The sequence below is a fragment of the Taudactylus pleione genome, unplaced genomic scaffold (genome assembly GCF_031769625.1).
Source record: "Taudactylus pleione unplaced genomic scaffold, aTauple2 ptg000053l, whole genome shotgun sequence".
Classification (NCBI taxonomy): Eukaryota; Metazoa; Chordata; class Amphibia; order Anura; family Myobatrachidae; genus Taudactylus; species Taudactylus pleione.
In genome coordinates, this window is record NW_028284455.1 from 26599884 (window position 1) to 26612496 (window position 12613).

General features: G+C 40.7%; 1 protein-coding gene across 1 annotated transcript in view; it reads right to left on the reverse strand.

The window, feature by feature from the left end:
• GADL1 (GAD like acidic amino acid decarboxylase 1) overlaps window positions 1–12613 on the reverse strand; it is a 396024-nt gene that overhangs the window by 74283 nt on the left and 309128 nt on the right. The window contains exons 13-14 of the mRNA XM_088463515.1: window positions 10244–10295; window positions 7656–7745 (exon numbers count right to left, since the gene is read on the reverse strand). Of these exons, the coding sequence (XP_088319641.1) occupies window positions 7656–7745; window positions 10244–10295 (142 nt within the window). The remainder of the gene's footprint in view (window positions 1–7655; window positions 7746–10243; window positions 10296–12613) is intronic.

Sequence of the window (12613 nt, forward strand, 5' to 3'; positions counted from 1 at the left end):
TTTGAGCCACAAAATTATTGAAAATATTGTATAAAATAACCTGCAGGCTGTGTGTATAAGGTGTATATAACATATAAATGCATTCTGGGTTTAGATTTGGTCCCTATTCCTTAAACATTTTTCAATATTGTATGCACATATTCCAAAATACGTAATATTCCGATATCCAAAATACCCCTGGTCCCAAGCATTTTGGATATGGGAGACTCAACCTGTATTTCATTTAATATTTTCCAGCTTGTTCATCTTCTGAGGGGCCGATGCAGCCTTGAAAATATATCCACTTGTGGATGAGTATTTTGCACGTTTTCACTCTGTGCATGCTCTGGACCAAGTGCTCGTAACTATGGGAGATTAAGGGGAGGAATTCAATTAGTCATGGTAATTTACAGCTGCTAATTAATTGCCCGGGGGCTATTCAATTAGCCGTGAAGCCGGCAGTCACCAGGGATTTTTTTCACCTGCCTGAGGCAGGTGAACAAATTTCCAAGATAATAAGCCCCTTTATCGCTATTGCACCGTGAAAACACATCGGTTCGTGACCTTTTAACGGATACTATTTTTTTTCATGTGAATATAGATATATAAAAACCCAAAAAATTATATAACAGGAAAAAAAAATCCCCCCTCAGGGTTATATTTACTAAAGTGAGAGTTTTTAAAAGCGGAGATGTTGCCTATAGCAACCAGTCAGATTCTAGCTATTATCTTCTAGAAGGTGCTAGTTAAATGTTAAATGTTAAGTGGAGATGTTGCTATAGACAGCATCTCCACTTCTAACAATTCTTGTTTTAGTAAATATTACCCCTTATGGTGCGTACACATGGGACGATCGACAACGATAGCGATATCGTTGTTCGATCTGCCAGGTGTGCTGGACGATCGATATTGATCATCCAGCAGACCATGTGCCTACCAATGACTATAACAACCCTATAGTAGCTTGCTCGATATCGAGCATGTTGACCTGCATGCACGGGCGATGGTCGATATCGATATCGACCATACCTGCCCGTGCATCGCAGGTCATTGGTGAGTTTGTAGGGTCCTAAAAATGAACGATTTAAACAATAACGATTTCGATATCGTTATCATTCAAATCGCTCATTTTAATCGCTTCGTGTGTACGCACCATTAGAGTCAAAATGCATCTCCAGTTATTACTTTATAACTGGGGAGTAACTAGTTTGTAAAGGGGCGTTGTTACTGACGGCATGTCGATGGAGTTGCAGGCTATCCAAAGTTGTGCTCCTAATATAGGAGTGGTGCAAGTGTGCACTGATAATGATAATAGCTATGAATCCAGCTGCAGACATATATACAACTCTGCAAACAGACGAATATATGCAATTATATACGCACAATGTAAGAGCAATTATGACCAATTTGCATTCAACTCTGCATCAGGCCCAAAATCCTTAACTTTTATGTACTGGGTTCTAATTATCAATAAAACTCAGTAAGATCATAGAAAAAAACTCAGAGGTACATATTTATTATTTTCTGTTGTCTACTTATATAGCACCACAATAATGCTGTGGAGAGAATACTTATTATTAACATAAGTCCCTGCACCGCTCCAGCTTATAGTCTAAATTCCATAACACATAAACACATACTGTACACTCTGGTCTGTTTTAGCTAGTACCAATTCGCCTATGTGTACAGTATGTCTTGAACTGTGAAATTGAAGCACCCAGAGAAAACTCACATGAAGATGAGGAGAACATACAGTAAATAAACCACACTGATTGGCACCAATGCTAATCACTGTGCCACCATGGTGACTTAATGTTCTTTCTTCTTTTGTGACATCATGGACATATTTTTGAGTGAATTAACCTATTCATACAAATATTAGCATGTACAGTTATGACAAATAAAATTCTGTCGGAATGTCACCATATCAAAGACACCAATGAGCAGTATTTTAAGCCCGAGGATTGTCCCTCTAAACCAAATATAGCAACGTGCTGTATGTTTACACACATTCGTATACATTACAGCACAGGAAAAAGTGAGTCTGCTTAATAAAGTGCACTAGGGATATTATATTTAGTAAGTTAAAAATTTAATTTGTAGTAAACGTGTAACGTCAGAGGCGGATTTACCGCTAGGCAACCTAAGCTGCCGCTTAGGGCCCAGCGGGCCTCAAATCCAGTGCTGGAGAGAACCTGGCCCTGCTGTGCTGTCTGCGCTGTGATACAACACACAAGCAGGCAGTATAGTAGCGCAGGGGAGGAGGAGAGTAGTGCAGGGGAGGGGGAGGGAGGAGGCTGGGAGAAGGGGGCCAGAGTTACAGGCCAGTGCAGGGTATGACTAGAGCATCAAATGTCAGTCACTCACTTGGCCACCCCCCCTCCCTGGCAATAACACTGACTGGGTAGGAGGCAGAGGAAGGAAGAGCCACTTGAGGAGCCATGGTGCCATGCATGTCCACGTGTCCATGGCAGGTAAGTGATTCTGCCTGTAGCTCCATTTGCAGTACCATCCCTAAACTCTCACCTATCCTATGACTAAACACTGTATTAACTGATTGTAGGATAGAGTGTAGCCTATTTGTTGCTAATACCAGCAGCTGTAAGGGGAGAAAGGTGCTGTGAGGGAGTGGGAGGGGGGTCTGTGCTGTGAGGGGTGGGGTTTCTGTGCTGTGAGGGGAGGGGTTTCTGTGCTGTGAGGGGAGAGGGGTCTGAGGTGAGAGCTCTATGCTGTGAAGGGAGGGGGGTCTGTGCTGTAAGAGGATGGGGGGTCTGTGCTGTGAGGGGAGTGGGTTTGTGCTGTGAGGGGAGGGGGTCTATGCTGTGAGGAGAGAGGGGTTCTGTGCTGTGAGGGTAGTTGTATTCTGTGCTGTGAGGGGGAGAGGGGTGCTGTGAGACAGGCACTGAAGGTGGCAGTATTTGGTGCTGTGAGGGGACACAGTGGGAGAAGTATTAAAGCGGCACATATGGTGCAGCTATAACTTTTCCTCCTTTACCTCAGTGAAGCAGGAAGCACTAACGATGAGATGTATAAAAATTTCATCTGCCAGAGTGGAGGAGTGAAAACTGATTCCCTGATTCCCGGCTGAGCCTGATTCCTGGCTGAGCACACTGCACATCAACCTAGTGCTGATGCGCTGCGTCTCACTCCCGGCCGGCTCCACTGGGTAAGCATGGACTCTCACAAGCATCGCAAGATCCCCTGTGCAGCCCTTGGAGCTGGCAGCCACCGCAGTGACAATGCTGTCCCTGCTGTGGTTATAGGGCAACACCAGCTGCAGCTGTCTATATCTGCAGCTGACGGAACAGTCAGACGAACTGACCATTCATAAATTGCCCAGCTTATCGGCGCTGCTACCTTGTAGCCCCCCAATAATATATGAGGGAGAAGCGATATCAGCGCACATGATGTGCGCTGATACCACTTTGGCGGTTCATACATCTCCCCCAGTATGTGGTGCTATGAGGTGGGCAGTAACTGGGTTAGTGTGTGTGCTGTGAGGGGCTCAGTGTGCTATGTGGAGGCATGAGTGAGCTGGGATGGAGGTCAGTATGCTGAGGGAGTGATTGCTGTGAGAGGTCAGTGAGTCAGTGTGATATGGAATGGACTGGCAGTGAGAGCTATAGAGGGGGCAATCAGTGGGCCAAACTTGGGAAAGCTTGGCAAAAATCAAGTGTTTTATACATACATAGCCAACGTTTCAAGGCCACGGTGGACCTTTTCTTCAGGGTGCTGTACATGGACATGAATCAAGAATGAAAATATAGTGCTATGGATTTTTTAAGGGGGGGGCAAAACCGGTATCTTGCCTAGGGCCCTATGAGGCCTAAGCCTGGCTCTGTGTAGCGTAATTCGTAAATAAATCCTGTACACAGAGTAACAATATTAGTATAAGATTTTAGGAAAAAGGTTATTAATTTTACTGTGCCCTTATTTATCTTATACATAAAGTATAAAAATATATGTATTTTATTATTAAATACAATATTTATAATTCACTATTTATTATAGATAACTGTGTTACCATATTACTCTATAGCATGATAGACAACTCACAATGTTACAATTAATAAGTCATTAGCAAAATATTATGTTAAAAACAAGGTGAAAAACAGTACGAGAAGAAAAAGATGCACTAAGCCTTGGAGAGTGATTAAGTACCAACCAATCAGCTCCTAACTCAGTTCCAGGCTGTGTTTGAAAATGACAATTAGGAGCTGATTGGTTGGTACTTTATCACTCTCCAAGGCTTGGTGCATCTCCCCCAAAGTATAGTTTAAAAACTGCTGTATCCTGTCTCTTTGTATCCCTAATAATATAGTAGTATCTTTATACAATTTGTGGATAGTTGTCCTGTTAAATAATCCTATTGAAATAAGTGTATAGTGACTGAGTGGATTGTGTCAGGTTTTGACCTTTCTGTATCTTTGATTCCTAATGTAACAGTGTGTATCAATTCTTTGCAATAGTAGCAGCTATTCAGCAATCATATGTATCAATGATACTGCAACTGTTATTAGTAGGAGAAAAAGTATTTATCACAATGTATTATAATGCCAACTCATGCTGAGGCGCTTTCCCTGGTCAGGTATTCTACTACTTTAATTGTCCTTTATAAGCTGGTCCACACTGGTTGGACACAAATATATCCCTTAATGTAGTTTTATTTCTAGGATTGTCACTCAGTTGAGTGCAGCGAAGCCCTGTAGGAGAGACAGAATATACACACAGTGCCAGAGTCCTCCTGGTGATTTTTACACTGCACATGCACAAATCTCCATGAAAATGGCCACCACATCCTTTATCCGGTGATTTGGGCAGCAATGCCATTGAGGCACTACAGAGAAGTGAGCATTAAACAGGGGTGCAGGGTGTGCAGTGTAGACCCCTATGGACTCAGAGGCCCGTATGCACTGCAAATCCGACACCCATGATAGATACGTCACTGAATACAGTAGTCCTATCCAACAGTGGCAATAGGAAATACTTCCAAGGGGAAGTTGAAGTTTTGCTGACAAGTGAATTCCATAGACTGCAATCCTGGAATTATTCTTCAAAGTGTGCACAGCCACATACACTTCAAAAAGCGGAATATGGGCACCTCCACATTTATTTACAATTCATACATGACCCCCGGGGATGTGATTTTTCTTACAGCACTCCTACTGTACTTTTATTTTGGAGATTGATTCATTAATTTTCATGATAAGGCTCAATAACTGTTTACACCTCTGTTAATAAAAAAAAAAAGACCAGGAAATTGAGCAGTATTCACTATTACACAAAATAAAGATGTTGTAAAGATAGAAGCACTTTAACACAATTGTTCCTTGCTTATTTGTGCCATATACATGGGAACTCATATACTAGATCTACTGTAGTTTTTGTGCTATCCTTTGTGGACAAAGATCCAACTACAGTTGTTTGTCACCTCGTTGCCTATTTTCAGTCATATTTCAAGAATCTGGACCTTTAACAAGCTCCCAATGACATCATATCCCACCTCAATTATGTCTTATCCACTATTTGCTACTTGGCCAAGCTCCCAATCTATTATTCTTGTAAGAGAATTATCACACATGAAGAAGATTGATAAGGAGCTTAAGGAGAAGATAAAGAGGTTATAGAGTTACGCAAACAGACAAAAAGAATGCCACTTTACTGAGCAGCCTTGGTAACACATTCATGAGAAATAGGTAAAATCCTATAAAAATATTATTATAGAGCTATCTGCAAATATTTTTTTAGACAGATACAATATATAAGTTTGGATTACAATACTTTTTAATTGTGCATTTTTGTACAGTGAACACTTATTATGTTTAATATATATATTTTCCAATATAAAATGTCAGATTTGTTTTTTAAATAATTAGTGTTTTAAATCCCTTGGCACAAATTGTTATAAATTAGTGATTTTAACAAATCTTTCTTCAATACATAAGCCCCTTAGGTGCCTTTGTGTAAGATCTAAACATGATATAATTAATTTACAATGTGAAATCTCCAGCAGTACATCTATAATTGCTGAGGGCCATCTCACTTTTATATTTTCTACTTGGGTGCATAGACTATTCTATTAATTTCTTTGGAGGGTGCATTGGTGATTGGTATATATTTAATGTAGTGCCAGACTATCTGGTTTTATATATATCTGGGGTGCTCCAATAAATTATCCTTTTGGAAACATTCACTAAATGTACCATATTCAATAGACAAAACGAAGAACGAGCTCACCAATCTAGTTGTGATTAAAGAAGGTTCATTCACTATAAATCAAAGCATGGGTGACGTTACAGTTACTGAATAACCTTTGTCAATACATCTTATACCACAAACAACTTCTAGAACAGATGGTCTACAACAGGGATGGGGACCCTCAGGCCCGTGGGCTGTATAAGACCCCCAGAATCATTTGGTCTGGCCCTCTGAGCTTTTTTCTGCTAGCCTCATCTGGCTAGCAGGGTGTCTAGAATGGCACCCTGCAGCCAGAATCTATGCAACCGTGCGGCCTAGAGCATCCTCAGGATGCTTCAAACGGTCACACCGCTGCCCTTACTGCTCACTGGAGCATCCTCAGTTTTCTCCAGGCATTGCTGTAATCACCTGCGATTGTGGCCCTGCCCCTGTGTGAAATCACATGGAGGGGGCGTGGCCTGCACCAGGCCCGTGAATAATGTTATATATATCAAAATGGCCCTCGGCAGAGATAAGGTTCCCCACCCCTGATCTAGAAGATGTTCATGGAGTTGGTTAAGTAAGATGTCTTGACAAAGGTTATTGAGTAACCAAAACATTGACCATGCTTATACTACTATATAGTGATACATGGGGTTGTACTAACACATTGGGGACCTATGAGCTCTGCCAAAAGGGAATCTGTTATAACTTGGGGGGTGAGGTAAAATACATATAATATAAAGGGCTTGATTCAGTGGTGCATGATAAATCAATGTTGTATGCAAGCTGCTGATGTTTCCAGTCTGCACATACTTCTGAGCTGATCTGCACATGTGTCCTGATGGCTACCGCTGAAAGCCGCAGGTGGAATTTAGACGCAGAGAGAGGCAATTTCAGCTGTCATTTCTGGTGGCTTGCCAGACGTCGGCATCTCCTGATCAACAACTGCATATTTTGTTGCAGTTGTACTTATTTTGGTGGCCATGTTTGGATGGATTATCTGCACCTCCATTGTGCTGCTGCAATGTTCTATGGTGCGACCAATCTGTGGCCAATGGTGCTTCTTAGCACGAACAGCGGCGGATATGCACCACAGCCGGTAGGCATCATTGTATGTATCCCATTTGCTGTGGCATTAGTGTGAAGACACAGTCGTGGCTGACTAGCGTGCAGCTCTAAATCAGGCCCAAATAGTCAAATAATTCAAGGTGGACCTATGAGCAAAGGACGAGCTGTGCTTAAGAAAAAATATTGGCCATTTATTTTAAAAACAAATAAAAAGTGGTTAAAGATTATTTTACTTCCACTGCAGTAACTTGCAATAATTCTTATTTACCACATGGGGGAGTAAGAAACTTAATCAGCATTAAACTAATTTTATGTTAGTTTTATACATCATATCAAGTATAATGAAGATGTTTAATGTAGTAACATACAATTAGCAGGCAGTCACCATATATAGGTACATTACTGTACATTACAGCAATCATTCTTACCTTGTCCAGTTTCAGCCAGTACTCTGGTCCTTTTTCCATGTTTCTTAAACTTGGTGGAATGTACCAAAAACATATATTTGCATACTCCGGCTAAAAAATAAAGCCAGTACATTTGAAGGCATTTTAAATAATATTTCACAACTGAAATTCCTCATTCATTTTTAAATCCATAGTTTAAGTGATTACTTATAAAAATGTGCTAACCACAATACAGTCTTAGTTCTCTGCTTATTTGTTAAAGTATGTTTTTGACACCTGCGAGCATTACAGTCACAAAATGATTACTAACATTTATGGAAAACAACAATTTTAATAGCTGATTCATTATTTTACATTTGTGATTATAAGCAACTTATACTCAATTTTACATCGGCGTCATGTGCTCTTACATATGAGAGTTTAAAGCAAACTGTGGTCTCTTAGATATGGCAGTTTTGATGTGGGCAATGGGCACTGCAATCAGTGGCGTCACTAGGGGGGTGCGAGGGATGGGGTCCATACTGATTGACACCATCCGAGGAGGTGACACCGAAATAGCAGATGTCACCATCTCAGATGGTGTCAACGGGCAGTGCGCCGGGCATCCACAGTCCCCTGTGTCCGGAGAGGCTGGGGGCAGCTCCCAGAGCACTGGGCAAGCTCCCAACGTGACGAAGGTGAATGCTTTTGGGGGTGTGACTGCGAGTCATGCCCCCAAACTGGTATTAATCAGGGGTCGTATAGTAAACATGGCTTAAAGAAAGACCATGAAACCCTATGAAATAATGTAATGGCAGTACACTCAATCTTTATTTGTTCCTTGTTTTTCTAAAAAACTGTATTTTGATAGAGATCAATGCAAACTTAAGTATGTAATTCTGGAATACATAAAAAAAATACAAGATACAGAAGTGTCCTCATACACCTATCCTATTTGTGCCATATGGCAGGAAACTCCTGCGCAATTCCAGTGCTGTGTACTTTTTCCTTAATTTTAATATATTTTTCTCAACTTTGCTACAGATGTGACCTCATATACTGTGGCTTCAATCAAGTCAAACAGCCCCTCTCGGTGAGCCATGTCCTGGATGACCTGACCGCACCGAGTGTCTTTCTCGCTCAAAATGTGCATCTTAGTTGCAGAGCTGAAACAACTGTAGATTACACTGATCCATTTGATGTGCAACATTTTTACATCTATGAAGTGCTACAATGCAGTTCCCACAGCTTTTTCTCACACCAAGTTCCCTTGTGCTTCATCTGTGACTTTGTACAGGTTTAAAACTAATTTCTGTGTAGATAAAGTCACAGCCCAGCATCTGCAGTACATGTTCAGTGGTATTTTACTGCATCTGTATTGCAAATAAGATGCAAAGTTTAAAGGAAAAGACGGTATTCTACATCTTTTGGAGACGCTCAGTCACTCCGGGCATTCATACCATATAGCGTATTCATGCTAGGATTATCAGGACACATCTGTACTTTTAACTGCTACCTTTTCCTCAATGTTGCATCTTAGGTCACTAATAATGTACTAGGTAATTAGGATGACGTAGTGTTTTAGAATGCATCAGTAGCAGAGTCCATCGTGCAATAAAAGGGCTATTTAGCATGATTTGAGGATAGGTACATGCATCTGTATTACAAGTACCTGAAACTAACAAAGAGAAAAAAAGAATGGTGATATCGAATATCAACGTTAGCACTCCATAAGCACATACAGTACATCAATGAGGACATTTTTAATACAATTTAATGTAGAGGAGAAAGGATAAATGTATGGATGTTCAGGTCAGGAAGAGAGAGTAAAAGAAAATCAGAGAGATGATTATGAGTTACTGTAATTTAATATCATTCCACATTGATACGAAGGTAAGAACATCAAGTCCAGTTACAGTATATTCATGGTGTGCCCTATGGTCACTAAATACGGGGTATACAATTCATCATTTCTCTGACACAGGAAAGCTGCTCTGAAAAGCAGCTATCCCAGTGATTAGTAGCACTGCTACAAAAGTAGTAGCGTTGGTTACCTGTAGTGGTCACGTATGAGCAAAGCCGTCGGGGAGGCAGTCAGTAGGCAGCGGAGGGATCCACTCGGATCCCTCATCGCATCCCTGGGACTCCTTCCCATAGGAAGGAGTAGGGCTCCAAACACAAGCGCCATCTGAAGATGGTGTTTGCTCTCGCAGGCAAACTTCGAAAACTTTATATTTTCAGAGTTTGCTGAATATAAGGTGGTCCTATTTGACCCCTGATGATGAATGGCCTGTCATCTTAAATATGCGGAAACTAGCGTTTCTGCTTGTGTGACGAGTCCCTTTAGTTATGATGAATAGGCCCCTATGTTACTACTCATGGGGATGATGATAATAAAGGAGAGAGTGCTGGACACAGGCATTAGCATTTGAGGGAACATTTTTATCACAAGACACACAAACTAAAGGAAATGGTCTCTTAAGAAAACTATATTTCTAATCTCTTTGCAAATTGGAAGCAAAATACAATCACAAGACGTAAATCACCAATTCAGATTAGAAGATAAATCCATAAAAATTTACTTTAAATGAAGTACCTCATGTGGTAAAATAAAGAATACGATAACATACCTCCCAGAGAAGTTCAAAACCGTCTCTTTTCTTTATTTCATTTGCTAGGTATCTGCAGAATAAAAGTAAATGACAGTTAATGCATGATGGCCAGAGGTATAGTGTATTATATTGTTCCTTGTAATTGATGTAATGTGAATATTAAGAAGAACATGGAATCCTAAGGTATGCATATGGCTTTACCTATAAATAGTATAGCAAAATATGGAAAATTCTGCAGATAATATATCATATGCTGTGAAGGGGATAAGAAACATGTAACTATTATAACACTATACAAAAGCATTTCCGTAACCTTTAAAGTGTGGCCATACTAAATATGTACTTTATTTTTGTATATGACTTGCAGCATTGTGCACAATGAATTGTATATATGCTAGTGGTGTTACTATATACTATGCATAATGTCTTGCAATTAGTAACTGTGTAAAACCACACTTCCTGCTGTAAATTATTACAGATTTTAAAAGTCACCTTCTATTACATATATAAAAGCAATCAGAACTCTTTAGTGACTTGCAAGATCCTGAACATTTACAGAACAGGATATATTATTCTGTGCTATTGTTTCTTATTTTAATGTCCTTGTGATAGAGGATTCATGCAAAATACTTATTTTATATTCATAGAAGATTTCTATCTATAATTTTCTGCACAGAGAATTTAGCACAACTCATAACCTTACAGTAATCCATTAACCTGGTTTGGTGGAATGAATTGTAGGAAGCAGTGCTGAAAGGTGGTGGTGCTGGTGGTGGTGGAGGAAGTAATGGATAATGTTGAGGGAGATGGCCCAGGGCATGTGGCTCTGGCCCTATCCACCAATCCATGACCACATTTGAGCCAAATTACAGATAGGGAAAACTGAATTTGTGAACAAATAGCTTCTTATTAGTCTTTATGCCGTCCAAGTTGTGCATGTAGTATTGGATTGTGTTTGTACACCCTCCTAGACTGTGCATCTAGCCTAGGTTACTCATGATGTGGCCTCATCAGGGTCCGAAGTTACTTTTGTTGGCTTTTATTATAGGATCAAGCATCATTAGCCCCATTGCCCTAATTGGCAAGGTTAAGTTACCAACAAGTTTTCTTAATATATTCTTTTTTTGTATAACATTTTATTGGTAGGTTGATGCACAAAAAACATACAATTGGGTCACATATACAAAGGTATCAAAATGTATTACAGACAGTTCCAGAAAATACAAAAATACAATACATATAATACATGAGCAGTGAGCCAATATTAAGATTTAATCTTCTGCCAGAGAAATAAGAACATCCTGTAAGGCAAGACCAAGAGGGTATTCTTTTCAAGAAAAATAAATACCCTGTCTCAATCTAGATTCTCATCAATGGTATACAGATAAGAAGAAGGCAACTGTAGGCAAAAAAATTGATTAATTTAAAAGGGGACACTATTGCTAAGAATCTCTAAGTCATACCTAGGAGGTAAATTGGAAACATTTCTGCAGGGCGTCTGGGTGGGTGATAAAGTATGTACGGTATGTATGGGAGCCAAATCTTAAAGAACTTTTCAGCCAGTTTTTCTTTATATAAGGACACCTCTGTCCAATCCATCAATAAATTAAAGGATAGTCTGGGGTGTAATATTGTCATAGAAGGTACTATCCATTGTGATAAGATTGTTTTCTTAGTAGCAGATGTGGTTTTGGTTAGCAAAAGGCGATTACCTTTAGTGATGACTTGGTTGGCATTGCAGAACTGGTATGATTTACCACCGGACGCATGTCCAGCGGTTGGAATCCCGACACCAGCATCCCGGCAGCAGTGGAAATCCCAATTGTCCTCAGGTAAGTATTAGCTAACCTAATTTTACCCCCTAACCCTCCCTTAGGGGTGCCTAACCCTAACCTTCCCCCCAGTACCTAACCCTAATCCCCCCTCTAAGTGCCTAAATCTAACCCCCCCTTCCCCGCTGCCTAAACCTAAGTCCCCGGGGGGGTGCCTAACTCTTAAGTCCCCCCCCGGGAACCCTAAACCTAACCCTCCCCCCCCCCGTGGCGCCTGGCGTCCCATCGATCGGGATGCCGGGCGTCGGTCTCCCGATGTTTGTCTAATAACAGGCGTCGGCATATTGATGCCCGTCTTTAGACCCTTGCTGGGATATGACAGTCGGGAAGCCGGCTGTCGGGATTAGGTCCGCCGGCTTCCCGACTGCATACCGGCATTGCAAGAGTATATGTTCCAAAATGCCCACTGTTTGGAGAGTTTATTTTCAAGGTGTTCTTAATGTAACCCTGAAGATCTTTCCTTAGAACTTGCACTTGGGGACACTCCCACAGACAATGTGCTATATCTGCGTGTGCAGTGTTACATTTATAACAATTAGCGATAAGGGTGTCACCT